Raw genomic sequence first — 18,348 nt, forward strand, 5'->3', positions numbered from 1 at the left:
GGAGCGGGAGCGGGAGTCAGAGCGAGAGCGGGAGTGGGAGTGGGAGTGGGAGTGGGAGTCAGAGCGGGAGCGGGAGCGGGAGCGGGAGTCAGAGCGGGAGCGGGAGTCGCAATCGGAATCCGAATCGGTTGGAGCAGGGCGGGAGTGGGCGCTGCGGTGTGCTCGGGTCTGTGCTCAACAGGCTCCAGCGGCCCCTTCGCTCTGGAGGGGACGGCGGGATGGAGGGGTCCCGCGGGCTCTCCTGCTGCGCCCGGCGCCCCTGCCTCCGGGCCTCAAGGCTTCAGCCGGGTTCTTTTCCCCGCGGCCGGCCCTGTGAGGACTCGCGGACCAGGCAAGTCGGACGAGCCCCGAGGCCCGGGTTCTGCCAGCCCCAGGAGGGCAGCTGTGCGGTTCGGACATCTGTTTGGACCTGTGGGTCAAAGAGTTAAGGAAGCTGGGCGTGGTGGCGCAGGCCTGGGTCTCAGCGCCCTGGCAGGCTACAACAGGACTGAAGTTCGGAGCCCAGCTTGGGCAGTGCAGCAATTGAGGGCGGCCCTGTCTCAAAACAAAACACAGAGGGATGGTGATGCAGCTCAGTGTGAAGGCGCTGGGTTCCATTACCAGTCCTGGGGAAACAAAAGTAATTTAGTGAGCTAAAATAGTGCCAGGTCCCCCTCCGGTGCTTTTGAGAACATTTGTCACTATACCGTGCCATCACTTTCCACATGTTTTCTTAAGCTGTTCTAAGTAGCCATCGGCGTCGAAAAGACAAGCCACAGATCGGCCATCTCCAGAGCCAGTTACCTGGAGGAGAAGGGCTTGAGCAAGGTCAGAGCGGTCTAGAGAGAGGCACCATCCCCGCTCGGGATCACTGGGCCTACATTGGTAATAAAAACAGCCTCTCCAAAAGCCAGCAAATAAAAGACCCCTAAAAGCGCAGCCCTATTTTTAATGGGAGCGATTATTAGCAACTTGACGGAGGAAGAAAGTGCTGGATAAATGTATTATAGATAAAATGCTGTCAGGAGAGACAGGTTACTTCATGACTCCAGAACACTGATTTTGGATTTTAACTTAAATATCTCAGTCCACTGAACTGTCTAGAAGGAAAGGAAACTCGGCAAAGCAAAGCAGGATGCAATCGTTTCCAAGTTATGGAGGGAGTCTAAGATATCTATCAAAAACATGATGATGATTTTTGGTACTAAGGATTGAACCCAGGGCCTTAGCATGAAACTATATTCCTATCCCCTTTCTTATATTTTATTTTGAGGCAGGTTATTGCTAAGTCACTAAATTGTCCAAGCTGGGCTTGTGATCCTCCTGCTTCAGCCTCCCAGAGTGCTAGGATTATTGGTGTCATCAGTAATTCTACCTACTTGGAAGGCTGAAGCAGGATGATCCAAGTTCAAGGCAAGCCTGCACCCTGTCTTAACATAAATAGTAATTCTGAGATATAGCTCAAGAGTCCCTAGGTTCAATATCCAACATTAGAAAAAAGCAATGTATCTTTTCCCCACTAAAACATTAGTTTTACCTATACTTGTAATTTTAAAATAATTGCAACAAAATATGAGACTTGATTTTTTTCCCAGTGGGAAAATATTTTTCTGATGAATTTAAAACAAGCAAACAAAACCCACTTTAACAAAAAAGAAAAATGACAAGCGTTTCTTAGAAAAAAAGAGAAAAGCTCCCTTTCAGTGTATGTATGTAGCTATAAATACTTTTCCTCACTTACACTATTGGATGGGAAGGTGCAGTTTACACAGGCTTAACACATACTCCCAAAGACGTGATTATGAAATGCGTCCAGATAGGACAGGTCATACAGAGATGGTGCTGAAGAATGTTCTAGAATATGTGGAAACAAAAGGGAAGTCAGGGCAAGAGGCAGCCTGCTTCAGAGTTACTACCTTTTTATGCAATAAAGGGTTTATAGAACTTAGACTAAAATGACAGCAAACCACATCCTTTGTTCAATAATCATTTTATTTACTTATGTCACTGTGAAACTTGGGAATAATATTCACCACAAATTTGCAGGCATCATTTTACAGTACAGAAGACTGATTTGTCTTTAGGAAAAGAACAAAATGGATTGTGACACTGGCTTACTGCAGAAGTGCTGGCCACGAGCAAATAATAAAAAACAGTAAAATTCAGTGCCTTTGGCAAAGATATGGACACTGTTTTCGATGCAAATAGAATACATGCCCTTTGCTTACAGTTTAAATACACACCCATCTTGTTTTGTACAGTGGCTTTTTTATTCATTCTCCAGAGTCAGAAGGGTGAGACAGTCTCTAAACAAAAACGTCCCCAAAAGCTTCCTGCCAGCAGTAATCATCATGCAGATTCACCATCTTGGAAGCTCCTTTCAATGCAATTACCCCTCAGCTTTGCACCAAATGTGGTGACAGTTTGCATATATAAAAGCAATAAGGAACTCGCTTAGACTGTGCCCTTCCCAAAGCTCTAAGCAGAAGCCCCACAAAAATGTCTCTGAATTGCTGTGTACAGGAGGCTGAAAGTGGCTGTATTTTGGGTGAGAAATAAATATAAAAAGCAATGTCTGTTTAACTGTTTGCAGAATAGGATAAATAATTCTCTCCAAATAACTCTCTACATCAAGCAAAATAACATGCGGGATGTTCCAAGCTAAACTGTAAATCTTCACTGGTACAAACAGAAAACTTAAATTTGCGAGTTTCAGGCCCTGCAGTTCTCTGGGCAGGGCAAGCACCAACTGGGGCTTCTCTTCATTGACCAACCTCTTAAAAGGTTTTAGAGTTCTAGGGATGTAAGAGTTGATTTTTTCCCTTTCCAGATTCTAAATTACTCACCACTTCAAATGCTTAAACTCCTGTATTTCTCTTTCCTGCTTGGTAATGTTTTATTAGATAATCATATTTAGGAACCAACCAGTCTTCCTTTCTCAGCCAGTGACTCCTGACTACACCAGCAGCATGCAGCACTGACATGCACATAATTTGGATAATCTGTTCCACTAATAAGGGAGTCATTAAACGTTCAGGATCATTTATTGAATGCCTGCTGTATATCAGCCACAGGGAAACAGGGAGATGAATAAGATCCATTTTCTGTTACTGAGGGACTCATGGAATTCAGGAGGAAAATAGTTTGGAGTTTGGTATGTGAATTCCAGAATGGCCAAGTATTTGGCACTCCAAGAAAACAATAAACTTTTATATTCCAGAGATAATCTTTTTAGTTTAAGATGGGTCTACCGGATTCTAATTTGGTGAGGAAAATTTTACAAACACTTTTTTTTTTTTTTTGCAGCTGAGAGTAGGGCTTCCTTTTCTATCTTTCGCTATAGTCCTTTATGTGGAATGTGTTGTCAGCGGAGATGTGCGTCTCCTGGGATCTCTGGGTGATTATGCAGGGTGCTCCTAGTCCATCCTAGATGGGTGGTGTAGGAGTTCTGAGCTAAGTCTGAGTTTTCAGTAGAGCAAGAGGCCTAATGCCACACTAATCATTTGGACATCTGCTTCCACCCAACCCGGTGCCGGGTCCCCACCGTCTGTGCAGCCGTGAGTCGTGATGTGCACCTCACACACTAACACAGTTCACAGTGGACTTGCCCACCGAAAACTGTGTCGTTACCGACTTACACTGAGCATAGCTGTTCTAGACTTACACTGAGCATAGCTGTTCTTTGAACTTGATCCTCTTTATTCACTTTACTCTCTTAACATGAGTCTCCTTTCTCAGATGGCAAAAAAAATTCTCCAGTCCCAAAGAGCACTGGGTTACCACTCTCAGAAGCTGTCTCTCAGGTCTGGAGTATTTATTCATACAGCATTCTAGAGCTTGAATGTGGAGAGCCACAGACACGAAAGAAGAGAGCATGTGCCTGACATGTGGAGGAAAAGTAGTCAAATTATCTTTAAACCTATTACAGCCTGGAATCATCCCATTTAGACTGGTTTGCTGCACATTGCATTGGGGAGAAATACTCTTGTGGAGGAGATGGCAGTAGTAGGATGATTTAGGTTGAAGGAAGTGTAACTTTAAATGCTTTCTAGCTTTTAAGATAACTGCCTCGAGTGTTATCTTCTATGAAGTTTCAGTCTCACTGTGAGAAGTACCACTGCAAAATCAAGACAAACTTTTTTTTTTTGTGATATGGGGGTTGAACCCAGGGCCTTCACATTGAGCTACACTCTCAACCTTACAGTGTCTTGCTAAGTTGCTAAATTTCCCAGGCTGGGCTTGAACTTGCAATCTTCCTGACTCAGATTCCCGAGGTGCTGGAATACGACATACCAGCTGAAATAAACTTTTGCTACCCAGCAGCTCAGATGGTCCGAGCTCAGGTGAAGGTTTCAGACTGGAACATCTTACCAGTAGAATTCCAGGTGTACCAACAAATTTCAAGAGTTCTTTAGAGTTTGTTGTGTTGAAAATGTAAGTAACTTTATGCATATATGAAATCTGAAAACTTCAAGTGTTTACCATATTTTCCATATTATATTCATTATGGTAGCTATAAAGTTCAGACCATTCTTCCTTTTTGACCCATTGGCTATCAGAAGGTAAATGAGAGAGCCAGGCACAGTGGCGGATGTCTGCAATCCTGGTACTCTGGGAAGCTCAGGCAGGAGGATCACAGGTTTGAGTCCAGCCTGGACAACATAGGACTTAGTGAAACCCTGTCTCAGAATAAAAAAATATAAAAAGGGCTAAGGATGTAGCTCAGGGTGAAGGTCTTACATTCAATCATCAGTACTATAAAAATAGAAAAAAAGGGTGAATTGGAGATGTGTCAGTGTTATTGCTCAGTGTAAGCGTGGGGAAAATTTGGGTTAAGTGACAGGTATGTCTGAAGCCATGTACCTGGATGGTGACAGGAGACCAAGAATGAGACCAAGAATTCAGGGCTCCTTGTTCTCAGGTCAGTGCTTCTTCACTGTACTGCATCAGCCCCATTTGTCCTCACGCGCTGCCAAAGCCAGACCGGGTTCCATCGCTCAGACGCATGTCCCCGTCTTGGCGCATCTCTGTGCAGGAAGTCCAGGACACCCAGGACAATCCCCCTCTGTCTTGCTACAGTATGTGTCAGGCTTTACCAGGCCTGAGCCTGGGGAGCCTCTCTTCCTTGCTGGAGGCAGGGCTGAAGCAGCCAGTTTTGTAGCAGCCCCCAGCCTTCCTGCCTTTCTCCCTCTGCATAGCAGCTGGTCCCTCTCTGCAGAGCCATGGGACCTGCCCTTCTCCAGCACAGGAAGTGGGATGGAGAGTGTCCTATGCCTTCTGGGTCTTTAACCACAGCAGTGTCTGATGCTTATGGCTCTTGGTTTGCCTTCTTTCAGTTAGAGTCTAGAACTATCAGCTACTGAGGTGTGAACAGAGATGGAGCCCATGTAGTGAAGGCTGAGTTTGAGCGGGACAGGGTGCTTCAAGATAGGAGGCAGAAAGGTCATAGAAGGAAAGTGTAAAAAATGGGCGAAAGAAAGCAGAACCAAAAAGAGGGAAAAAGGGGACCAGAGTGCTTACTTCTCCTGTTCATCTGTCAAAGCTTGGAGAACAGAGTGTGTGAGTGTGTGTGTGTGTGTGTGTGTGTGTGTGTGCACGTATGATGCATGAAAGGGAGGGAGAGTGGAAGGGAGTGAAGGGGAAGGAGAGAAGGGAGCAAGGGGGGATGACAGAGATTACATGTCTCCGGGGTATGGTTTCTTTTCCTCTTTCAATTGCAGTAGATAATCCTGTAACTCTGCAAACCTCATTTGTGTGCGAATGTGGGATGAAATAATTCAATTCCAAGACTGGGGATAAAGATATTTTCATATTTTGTAAATGCTAACTTCCTCTTCTAAAGACAAGTGCTATGAGAAATACATGTGTAACTAATGTCCAGTTGCATGCATTCACTACACCTTCAGTTAAACTTTGTATTTGAAGTAATCTATTTTGCTTGTCTTCCTTTTCTGAAAAGGGCCCAAGGGTTGGACATATTTTGTATAAAGTGTCAGCCGATAGTAATTAGGAGCAGCTTTCATCTGTAAGAGATTTAAAAACAATTCAACCTAAAACCAGCAGCAAAAAAGGAGAGCTAGAGTTTTGGGATTGTTCCTTTTGTATCATTACCATCTCATAAAAGGACAAGAATCAGGAGATACTCTTGTTTAAATAGAATCCTAATTAACTCTTTAAGTTCTATGCAAGCTCAGGGTTCCTCTGTTTCTTAAATATAATTTATTTTCTTTTTAAATACAGGGAACAGTTCCTTTGGAGAAGGAGGCAGGGTGGAAGTTTCCCATAAGGGTGGGGATTACTGGTATATTGGGAGACTCGAAACAGCATTCACATATTTACGAGTGCCTGGTCAATCTGAGTAATAAGATAGAGATGCACTCACCTACTGGACATTTCACAAGGATACACAACATTCTCTAGTTAGCTATTCACATTAGAAAATAGTCTCTGGTTTTTCTTGTTCTTTGGTTGAATATGGGCCACAAATTAAAATAAAATTCTTACAATTTGCTTTCCCCCCTTGTAATATGATTTCACACACAATGGTGAGGGGGTGCTTTGTTCAGTCCCCCTTAGATTTCATTAAAGAGTGCTTTCAAACATTTATATTGAAGTGACAGTTGACCTTTTACTACCTAGAAAGAGCTAGGTACTTGCGGATACCAACAAGATGACATTTTTCTTTTTCACCACAGGAAAGCTCAATGGACTCACTGCTCAAATGGAGCTTAAAAGAATCACTTTCAAAGGATACCATGACTGAAGAAGTCATATTTATCAACATTAAATAAACACTTGGTGAAGTATGCATAAATATTTCTTCATAAAAACATAACACGACATTAAATAGATCAGATACACACACACCACTGAGTACACTTCCACTGCTCAAAGTTGTCTGTAAACACCACCTCACACTGAATACAAAAGCAGCTTGGGTCCCAGCTCTGGGTCTACCACACAGATGCTGGGACTCAGGGAAGAGGCTTCTGTGCCTTCCCACCTCCCCTACCCTCCCACCCCCCTCCCGCAGCCCCAGCGAAAGGAAAAGAAGAAATCCCTACAATGACAGCAGCAGTGAGACGACAGCAGGAGCAGCAGGACCCATCCCCTCCCCTGGGGAAAACATCAAGCACTGGGGACAATTCAAAGGCTAATACAAAATTAGTTTTCAAAAGGTAAGGAAATCAATTTGAAGCAATACTTTCCAAGTCTAATTCTTTCTTCAGAGGCCAGGTCACTCCTACCCCACGTATTCCTGGGCGAAGGTTACACATGGAAGGCCAGAAGGCCAGAAAGCCCTGGCCACTGCTAAGCAACAGGGGTCAGCTCTAATTTCCTTTAGAAGATGCCAGGTAGCAAGAAATCAAATATAATATTTTCCTCCACCCCTCCTCACCCCAGTGTTCCTTTTGCTTTGCAGTATATATTGCTGAGTGTGACATTCAAATGTGACACTAGGATTGAGTTTCAAGCAGTTTAGATTGCAGACATTTTGTTTTGAAACATTCAGACTTGGATGACTAAATCCAAAAGTGTGGATGTGGTTCATTGCTTAGCTCAGAGGGGCCCCGACTTAGCTCTGTGGATGGAGAGGTCAGTAAAGAGACTGCTTATGCCCAGAGTCCAGCCAAGTGACACTGCCCGACTGACTCTTGAGGCTGTCTACTCTGCACAGGTCTGCTGGGATGGCCTGGCTGCTCTCTGCTGGATATTCTTCAGGGTGGTTTGTGGAAAACATACCCAGTGTTAAAAATGTTAAACTGGGTTTATTTCACTTTTATATTGTATAGGATCCTAGAGAACTTCAGTTACCAAAGTACTGAAAGCATATATTGCAGGAATAATTTGCCAGTTCAGTGCTTCCCATTATATTATATACACCGTGTGTGTGTGTGTGTGTGCATGTGTGTGTAACTCACACACACATGCATACACACACACATATATATACTTATGCATTTTTATTTGTACTAAACCAACTCACAACACAATATTTTGCGAGAATCAGGAATCAAGTCCACAAATAGAGTTCAACAACACACCAAAGAGAGGATGGAAGCTCTATTGGGACAAGAAGGTTCAGCTTTGCAACATACGGCATAATTTCAGAACCACAGATTCATGAGCCTGATGTATTCCACATGTGGTCTGGATCGGCACTTGGAATCCTTGGGAAGAACAGCACAATCGGGCCGGCTAGGTTTATCTGCAATTCCAGAGCTAACAGGAATTAAAAGACCCGGGCAAATCAATTTGCTGTGAAGCAATATTTTTTTCCTCTTTTTTAAAAAAAGAAACAATGTCTATTTCAGAATAAATTTCTTTATATTCAGTAGTAGGCTTTTTTTTTTTTTGCTGAATTGGTATTTTACTTTTTATGTTAAAATCAGTTTATTCAATGGGTCAGTAAACAAGCAGCTTCTTTCATATGTGGGTGATAAAATTTTTTTTTTTATCACCACCAGGAATCACCCCCACCCTCACCTTATTCCTTCTAAGGTCTGTGGGTTGATGTGTGCGTTTTGTCACTGCTATGCATCAAAGCTCCTTCTACAAGGCCTGCTCAGGCACACGCTTGTGGAAAATGACAGACTGTCTTTGCTGGTACTGCTGCTTGCGTCTCTTCCTCTTGTCACACTGGCACAGCAGTAGCATCTTGAAGGTGTTTCTGAAGGTTTTGTTGCACAACGCATAGCACACAGGGTTCACGGTGCTGTTGATGTAGCACAGCCAGTAGCCCAGATTCCAATAGGTTTTGGGTATGCAGCTGTCACAAAAAGTATTCACCAGAACCATGATGTTGTAGGGGGTCCACGTGATGATAAAGGCGAGTAAGATGGCACTGAGGGTCTGCGCTGCCTTCTTCTCCTTGATGAGGGACATCCTCTTCCGCTTTGTGATCTGACTTCTGGTCTTCAGAGCAAACCTCTTGGCCAGTGTGGCTTCCTTGAAGGACAGAGGTAGAGTGGCCATGGTCTTACCCACCGAGGAGTTGGCATCAGAAGTCTTGGCTGTGTCCACGGTGGACTCCAACTGGATGGGAAGCTTGGAGAAGCTTTTTTGAAAACTGCCACCATCGTCCATACTCTTCTGGGTCTGAAGCTTACTGGCATTTCTCTCCATGTCCACTGGCCCTAGATCTTCTTCAGGTACTTGCAGGTTGTCAGAGGAGGGCAGTTTGGTGGAGTTGAGGATGGTGCTGTGCCCTGGAAGCTTGAGCACAATAGAGTAGATGGCTCTTGTCTCTGAGCCAATGTCCTCCTCATCGGAGGAGGCGGAGTTTTCCAGGGAAGCAGCAGCATCATTGTTGTTCCAGCTGTCACTGCTGCTGTGGTCTTGGTCCATCTGCTCAGCGCTGGGCTTCCAGCTCTTAGTTGTGAACCAGAAGTGGCAGCGGCCGTACTTTCTCCTGGATGAGTGCTTCAGGCTTTGCTGCTGCAGCTCATAGCTGCTGCAGCTTCGAGAACTGCCTGTGGGGTGGACAAAGTTTTCTGTCTCTGCTTCTGTCCCAGAGGCCTGCAGGCCAGCAAGCTCTTTGGTACGTTTTTCAGTTTCTTTATAGATTCTCCAGTACAAAATAGTCATAATGGTGACAGGCATATAAAAGGCGGCAATGGCCGTGCCGAAGGTGATAGTAGGCTCACTGAGAAACTGAATGAAACACTCCCCTGGAGGCACAGTCCGCTTTCCCACAAAATACTGCCAGAACAAGATGGCAGGAGCCCAAAGGACAAAGGAGATGACCCAAGCCAGACCAATCATCACACCGGCTCTCTTTGTTGTTCTTTTGGCTCGGTATGTGAGTGGCCGTGTGATGGAAAAGTACCTGTCAAAGCTAATGACCAGAAGGTTCATGACAGAGGCATTGCTGGCCACATAGTCAATGGAAAGCCAGAGATCACAGGCCAAGTTCCCCAAAGCCCATCTGTTCATGATGATGTAGGTAGTAAACAGATTCATGGAAATGACCCCGATGATCAGATCAGCACAGGCCAGGCTTAGGAGGAAGTAGTTGTTGACTGTCTTCAGTTGTTTGTTGACCTTAAATGCAACTATGACTAAGATGTTGCCGATGATGGTCACCAGGGCCAGGAAGCCCGTTAAGAATGCGATAAAGACCACTTGCCAGATGGTATGACCTCCTAAGGGGTCACTGGTGGTATCATTTAGGGAGGAGAAATTCCCAGCTGCTTGTGAAATGTTGTAGCTGCCGAAATGAGTGACTGTCCCTGGGGGTAGCCCTGCTTCTGACGGGCTGTGTATCCAGGAGGTGCTGATGTTTGGAAACAAAGGCAAGGTTGTACTGTTATTGTGCAAGGTCATTGTGACTCTCTGACATAGTCTGGGGAAAAAGAGAGAAAGATGGAGTTAGATAACTTTCTGTCTTTGCTACATTCTTTGCATCACGTACCAGAAAAGACACAGAAGACCTGTTATAAGATGCTGAATCTTGAAGAAGCCAAACATTATCAAGTTCTTTCTCTTAAGAGTGAAGCATCTAGGGTAAGATAAGGCAGTTATCCAGTGACATGTACTGATCACTGTGCTTTTCCCTACAATTTTCTCATTTCTAAATATATTCTGTGTACTGCTGTTGTCAAACGAAACAATATTCTTATTTCTCTTACTTCTCTTATTTTAAAAAGGAGGAAATAGTAGATACTTATATGACAATTATTCCACATAATTTATCATGCTACTTGATAAACTTTATTCATTTATTTTTAATCTGGTCATTTATTTGGCTTAGGTTTCAGATATAAACAACTTTAAGGCAATATCAGTCATTTAAGCCTCACTGGAAAGAGCAAAATGCCATCCCCAAGCAAGAGAGAAAGTAAGTGTAAATCAGCTCACATCATGTGAGTTGATCACATGATATTTTAAACATGGACTGAAGACACAATATACTGGTTTTGTATGTTTGGTACCATGCTCATTTCTTCTACTCCCTCTGAAGAACCTTCTTTGTTCCAACACCTTATTCAGGTCAAAGGTTCTTGCACATAGTAGCTACATTTCCCTCTCCTCTGCTAAGGTTGCCTTAAAGCCCTTTTTACAGACCTCCTCTTGCCACCCCACCTGAGGTCCTCTGAATCTTATATAGACTTCTACAATATATTTAAAAACTCTTAGCTATTTAAACACTTTCCAAGTCTCTGCTCTTACATCTAAGGGGGGGGGCAATCAGTTCCCATGTCTTAGGAAATGCTGATTTTATTATCAGTAAATGCATGGCCTAATAACCCCAATGCTTCATACATCTGTCTCTTTCATGGTTTTTATTCTTGTCAATAGATGTCATAATGTATGTGTGTTATTTGTCATTCTATAAGCTGCTCTTCTGGAAATAATCTGTCATCTACATCATATGTTTTGGGACAGGCATTCATTACTTGGTCCTGACTCCTGACCACAGTAATTACTTGAAGCCAACCCAAGGAGGGAGTCAAACTCAGGAACTGGTATGGATGTTGGTGAGAAAGAAATTGTCTCCTATCTGGGGCTGCTGTGTGCTGTTCACCCCATTGTTGACTGGATGGAAAACCTGAGAAGCTAGCAACACAGAGGAAAGAGATGCAGAAAGATGGGAGGGAATGTGGAAAACATAGGCATCATGATGAGGAGTCCTTTGAAAATTGGAGTTAGCTATTTCTAAATCCACATAACAACCTTCTTGATATTGCTCCTTATGTGTACCAATAAATTAATTGCCTTTGCTGCCTGGGCTAGCTGAGATAGGTTTCTGCCACCTGCAATTAAAAGGCTCCCAAATGACATATTTTGACATTATCAATACACATGCTTGCTGAGCCACTATTATGGTAGCTGTAGGGTGTTATGCTTTGTGCTGTGGAATTCAAACATTTACAGCTTCTGTCCTCTGTGAGCTATGCCCTCAAGAAATGGGACATGAATAAAATATTTTAAGAAGTATGAAGTTATTTAAGTAATATTAAATTGCTTCCTGTGACTAGTCACATAATGTTTTTACAAATTAAATAGCAACTGAACTGTTCAGTTGACCAATGTTATTGAAGAACATAAGCAAGAATTTTGGAAATCAGCCCAAAGGTAAATTCTTTTTTGTAGTTCATTTTATCACACGAATCTATAGAGTACCACAAGCTGTACAATATTCCAGTTTATTCAGGCATTGTTGAAATATAGAAAATCTAAGATACTGGAATAGAGGAAAGACACTGACAGTTAAGTTGAGATCTCTATGTGGTTCATTAAGTACCTGTCCTGCCCTGAGTGGAATCCAGCAGCTTCTTGACTAATCATTAGAAAACGGTGAGTCACAAGATGTGACCTTTGTCTCGTATTTTTTGACATATGCACTAGTGACCATAATTAATCTTATAATTCAACATTGAATTCTAATACCTTCTTCTTGAAAGTCTCAGAGATGTGCTTTTTCTCCTCTTTAAGATGTTTTATAGTTTGTCCATCATGCAATAGGTACAGATTATGAGCAGAGAAAAAAATTAAAGCTACAAAAGAGCCACTAAAGGGTAATGACCACCTGCTTACTCATGGGATACAACACCCAAAGGACAATAGTTAATAAATTAATAGGTAATAAGTTAACAGTTAATAACCATAGCACTGTCGATGCCAACACTTGTGCTTCTTTCTTGTAACCAGATATACAGAAAGGAGTGACTCTGGCAGATGAACATGACATTGAGGGAAATAAAGCTTTTTTTCAGATGGGAAGTGGAAATGATGAGGAAGCACATTGTCAGAACACTTGACTTGAAACTGGGAGAAGAGAAATGCCAATGAAATTTCAGGCACTCATCTGATGCTATGATACAGTGAGACACATTAATAGCAGTTCTATTAATACACAGGACACTCTCATTACAGCAATACTATTTCATTAGAGGACAGCAAAGCATATTTGAAAAGTCATGGTCTTTGGAGCTGGCTGATTAGGATTTGAGTTCTGGGTTAGCCCAGAAAGTACAGAAACTGGCAAGTTGCCTGATGACTCTGGGATGATACTTTTATTTACAAACTACCACCTATTTCAAGGAGCCTGGGAAGGGTGAGAAGCATTACAGTGTGGCAAGCTGATACTCCACAATATTAATGGATATGTAGCCTTCCTTTTCCCAGTGCCAACTTCCTACATTCTCAGAGTTGGGTTGTTTCTGCAAAGGCCCAGGGCTAAAGAAACCTATCCGCACTTAGACTTTGCTTTAAAAGTAGACTTTAAATACTTTGGTAGAGGTAAAGATATTAAAGATAAAGGTCTTTAAATGATGCAAACACTTAAGACTGAGCATCAGGGAATGGTGTACTGGCCTAAACTCCAGGTAAATAAGGATTTCCCCTTGCCCCATGAATTTGTCTAAATAAATTGAACACAAATATTGCAAAAAAGAGATTTGACAATATTAATCAACACTGAAAAACTATACACTGAGAACAAATTTAACATCTAATTATTGTATGTAAAGGAGATGTTCACAAAGAAGTTCACTGAAGCATTTGTTGTTATGACAAAAATTAAGAAATCTAAAGGACTATCAGTATTGGAATGAATTAAAATATAACACATAAAGAGAAATACTATGTAGAAGATAAAAGTAATCAGCACAATTTGTAAATATTAATCTGGAAAGTTTTAAAAATACACTGTTGAGTAAGAAAGTAATTTGGGAGTTGATAGGTATAGTGTCATATAACTATGCAACAGTGAATTACAAAGAAAAATAGCATATATCATATACTAAAGACAGCATAGAGCTTATGTATTTACAAGTTTAAGTTTATCACAATAGGACAGAGTGCCACAATTCATATATTAGCAATGGTATTTTGGTGGAAGATGATTAGGACTGAGGGTAATGGATAAAGAAAAAAATAACCATCATTCCTGAAGTCAGGGGAGTGGAAAAAGATTTAAAAAGAAGAAAGAAGATGGTGTTCATGTCCAGAATGGATTTGGAATCTTTCCCTCAATCTGGTGTGGCTTTTAAGTGGAAAAAGATTAAGGGAAAAATGTCTGACAGTATTGGTGATACAAGACCCACAAGTATGTGTTTTATGTCCGTTTTGGCTGGTGAGCTGCCACAGAGGTGGCAGCTGCTCAGAGTCATGAGGGCAGACCATCCTAGCTGAAAGCCCTTGGACGTAGATTCTTCTGTAATCCTGCACCCATGGGAACTCAGCCAGGCCAACCAGCCCCTTGACTTCAGGTTTGGGAGACCCTGAGTAGGAAATTGCTAAGTTTGTTATTTATTATGCAGCGTGGGGTCTTGTATCAGTTAGGTATGCTTACAATAGCTGCCTGCAGAGGCAGGTATGGAAAAGTAAAAATGGGCCATCCGTGCACTGGAGATCTGAAGAATTCAGTCAAAAGTCAAAGGCCAGGAGCTCACTGCAGAGTGCCATGTGAGTCCTTATCAGGAAGCCAAAGGGCCTGTGCAGGCAGCCTGAAGAGTGTGTGCTGCAAGTCTGAAGAATCTGTGCTGGAAGCCTGTAAACAGGTGCCTAAAGGTGATGGTGAAGACTTCTTTGAAGAAACAGAAGTGAGACATCTTTCTTCTTTCCTTTTTTATTTCATCCACGCTACAAGCCTATTGGTTGATGCCACCCACAGCAGGGATGCTTCTTCCTTCTTCAGTAAGGCGACCTTTCAGACACACCCAGAACCATGCTAAACCAATTTGCTGAGTGTTTCTTACTCAAGTCGACCCCACAGTTAACTCTCATAATCCACCCCCTGTCAACTCGAAACCAGACACATTTCCCTAACCCTTTCATAACAGGGGTGTAATTAGTATATGCCCAGTGCTGGGTGGCTTGAGTTACTGGTGGTACATACATGACTGTCCCATGCATATACCATTGGTGGTCATATGTGTACCATTGGTGGTTGAAGCTACTGAGAATGTGTTAAACTGTATTTCATCTCCAGATACAAAGACAAGTTCATAATTACTCCTCACATGTTACAACTATACTGTGTAGAAATGGAAACACACTAATTCCCTCCCCAGACCAGAAGGCAAAGTTTTCTTTGGGTGATGCATATTCCTAACATTTCATAATTTAAACATTATAACATAGGTTTAACAATACTTAAGAACCAATATTAGCTCTAGCAACATTATGTTGATAAGGAAGCATATTAACAAAATAACAGAGAGCAATTACAATACAATTATCACTTTTGTAACTGGGTGCAGGACCATAGCTAGTATTTATAATCACCTTCTTCTACTACACAGTCTATATTCCCTTGGCCTTCTGCAAGCACCTCAGTAGATTTTGATTCTTTTCCTGGTGGAGCAACCCATACCTTCATTCCTGAAGGTTCTTGGCCATTCATCATCCTGCCTGGATTGGGTTGTTGTAGTTTCCCATTGATTTTATTTTCATTTTCTTTTGGTACCAGGAATTGAACTCAGGACCTTGCACTTACCAGGCAGGTGCTGTGCTGCTGAGCTATGTCCCTGGCCCTTCCCATGGACTTTAATAACAGTGCATGATAATACTAGGAGGAGCCTTAAGGGATCTTCTGCACTCCAAGTATATTCTTTCATTCTTCATCGTGGAGTAAAAGTTCAATTTCCCCTTTGTAATCTGGATCAATCAGCCCTGGCAACACCATAACTCCTTTTTTACTTTGGTTACTCAGAGGCTTAATGAGCCCAAAATGTTCAGGGGAAAGTGTTAGCTTCCAGTTCAATGGAATCATTGTTGTGCTTCCTGATACAAGACTTCCCCTACTCTGAAACTAAAATTTATAGGTAGGCAGAACATAAGGTCATGGGAATTTGAAGCAAAAACTTTGCTAGTGGATCACTAGGAGACATGGTAGTGGTTCCATTCCCAATTCCACTCCCTATTTCCTCAATTTATAAAGCTTGTTGATAGGACACACAATACCATAGGATAGATGCTAATTCAAAGTATATAGTGCAAACTTTGAAGGACCTTGACCCAGCCCTTCAAGGTATTTCCACCTAGCTGGCTCTACAATTACATCTTCAAAAGGCAACTCCACCTTTCTATCAATCCAGCTGCTTCTGGATGGTGAGGAACATGGTAAGACCAGTGAATTCTATGAGCATGAGCCCATTGTCTCACTTCTTTGGCTGTGAAATGTGTTTCTTCATCAGAAGCAGTTCTGTGTGGAATTCCATGATGATGGATAAGGTATTCTGTAAGTGGATGGGTGGTGATTTTGGCAGAAGCATAACATACAAGAAGGCAAATCCACTTGAAAGAATCAACAAGTGGGATCTCATCCTACTGAAAAGTTTCTGCACATCTAAAGAAATCACCAGAAGAGTCAAAAGAAAACCCACAAACTTGGAAAAAATTTTAGCTGATTGTCCCTCAGACAAAGGGCTTCTATCTAGAACATATAAAGAATTAAAAAATATCAGCCCCTCCAAATTCAAAGACCCAATCCAAAAATGGGCAGCTGAGATGAACACACACTTCTCAGACAAGGAGATACAAATGGCAAATAAATATATGAGAAAATGTTCAACATCATTAGTCATTTGAAAAATGCAAATTAAAACTAAGATTCCACCTTACCCCAGTAAGAATGGCTAGCATTAAGAAATCAACCAATAACAAATGCTGGCGAGGCTGTGGAGAAATAGGAACCCTTCTCCACTGCTGGTGGGAATGCAGACTGGTGAAACCACTGTGGAAATCAGTTTGGAGATTCCTCAGAAAATTAGGTTTAGAGGTCCCATTCAACCCAGCTATCCCCCTGCTGGGTATTTTCCCAGAAGATCTAAAAACATCATATCACAGTGATATATGTGCACCTATGTTCATAGCAGCACAATTTGTAATTGCTATAATGTGGAAGCAACCCAAATGTCCATCCACTGAGAATTGGATAAGAAAATTGTGGTACTTTTATATAATGGAATATTACTCAGCTATAAAGAAAGATAAACTCGAGGCCTTTATATTTAAATGGTCACAACTAGAGACCATACTCATAAGTGAAATAAATCAAACATACATGTGCAAGCACCGCATTGTGTCACTAGTGTAAAACTTGAAAGAGTTAATTTAAACTCGGAGGTATGATAGACACTGTGAAATAATAGGAAACCACTGAAGAGTAAAGGGCTTCTGGGGTGAGGGAAAAGAGAAGGGAAAGAAGGAGAAATTTTGTATGTATGTATATACAGGATAGTTAACATGGTTGTTCTTCTGTCTTCTATTTCTATGCTAAAAGAAACTGTCAGTGAGTCTTTGGTTGACCAGTATTGCATGTCTATATCTGTTTTCATGAGAAGCCACTTTGAAGATATCAATATGTAATACAACCACCATTGTTAATTCCCTACCACTTTGTTTGTAACTCTGTATTGTCTATATTGTGCTTGTGATATGTTGTAAAATGTTGTATGTCTGTTAATGTTTCCCTCCTTTTATCTTTAAAATAAAAAAAAGAAGGCAAATCCATATTGAGAATACATATCTATGCCAGTAAGGATAAAGTGCTGCTCTTCTCATGATGGAAGCAGTCCAATAGAATCAACCTGCCACCAGGTTGCAGGCTGATTGCCCCAGGGAATGCTGCCTTACTGGAGGACTCATTGTTGGTCTCTGCTGCTGGTATATTGGGTATTCAGCAGTGGTTGTAGCCAGATCAGTCTTGGTGAGTGGGGATCCATGTTACTGAACCCATGTATAACCTCCATTCCTGCCACCATGGCCTTTTCGTTCATGAGCCCATTGGGCAATGACATGGGGGCTGAAGAAAAAGGCTGACTGCTATTCACATAATGGGCCATCCCATCCACTTGATTATTAAAGTCTTCTTCAGCTGAGGCTACTTTTTGGTGAGCTTTTACATGAGATACAAATACATCTTTTGCCTGTATAAAGAGGTATATCCATGTATCTCTTTCACAAATATCTTTGTCACTAATTTTCTAGTCATGTTCCTTCCAAGTCACTGACCATCTGGCCAGACCATTGGCCATAGCCCATGTACCAATACATAGTCACACATCTGGCCATTTTTTCTTGCAGGCAAAATGTATGACCAGTGGCACTGCCTGAGGTTCTGCCCTCTGTGAAGGTTTCCTTTCACCACTGTCTGTCAGGATATCCTGGAAAGGGACTGTAATGCTTCAATTGTCCTCTTGTGGTTGGTGCTCTCATAATGTGCAAAACCATCTGTATAACAGGTCCTTGTCTTCTCTTCCTCTGTCAGCTGATCATGTGATACACCCCATGAAGCCATAGGTGACTGCTTGGAGACAAAGGTGATATAGTAGGAGTAGGAACCACGGACATTTGGGCAACTTCTTCATGTAAGTTACTTGTACGCTATGGACCTGCTCTGGCTCATATATATATATA

The 18,348-nt window shown here is 42.1% G+C and overlaps 1 protein-coding gene and 1 long non-coding RNA gene across 7 annotated transcripts in view; one reads left to right on the top strand and one right to left on the bottom strand.

The window, feature by feature from the left end:
- LOC106146699 overlaps positions 1–6,785 on the top strand; it is an 8,212-nt gene extending 1,427 nt beyond the window's left edge. Inside the window, exon 2 of the long non-coding RNA XR_001231255.1 lies at positions 6,675–6,785. This is a non-coding gene — a long non-coding RNA (uncharacterized LOC106146699). The remainder of the gene's footprint in view (positions 1–6,674) is intronic.
- Positions 6,786–7,930: 1,145 nt separating this feature from the next.
- Positions 7,931–18,348, bottom strand: part of Chrm3 (cholinergic receptor, muscarinic 3) — a 471,486-nt gene continuing 461,068 nt past the window's right edge. For all 6 annotated transcript variants that reach the window (XM_013504732.1, XM_013504730.1, XM_005404924.2 and 3 more), the window contains one exon: positions 7,931–10,324. In XM_013504732.1, coding sequence (XP_013360186.1) covers positions 8,533–10,305 — 1,773 coding nt within the window. In that variant the 5' untranslated portion in view covers positions 10,306–10,324 and the 3' untranslated portion in view covers positions 7,931–8,532. The remainder of the gene's footprint in view (positions 10,325–18,348) is intronic.

This window comes from Chinchilla lanigera, unplaced genomic scaffold (genome assembly GCF_000276665.1).
Source record: "Chinchilla lanigera isolate Chin_1 unplaced genomic scaffold, ChiLan1.0 scaffold00091, whole genome shotgun sequence".
NCBI classification, from domain to species: domain Eukaryota; kingdom Metazoa; phylum Chordata; class Mammalia; order Rodentia; family Chinchillidae; genus Chinchilla; species Chinchilla lanigera.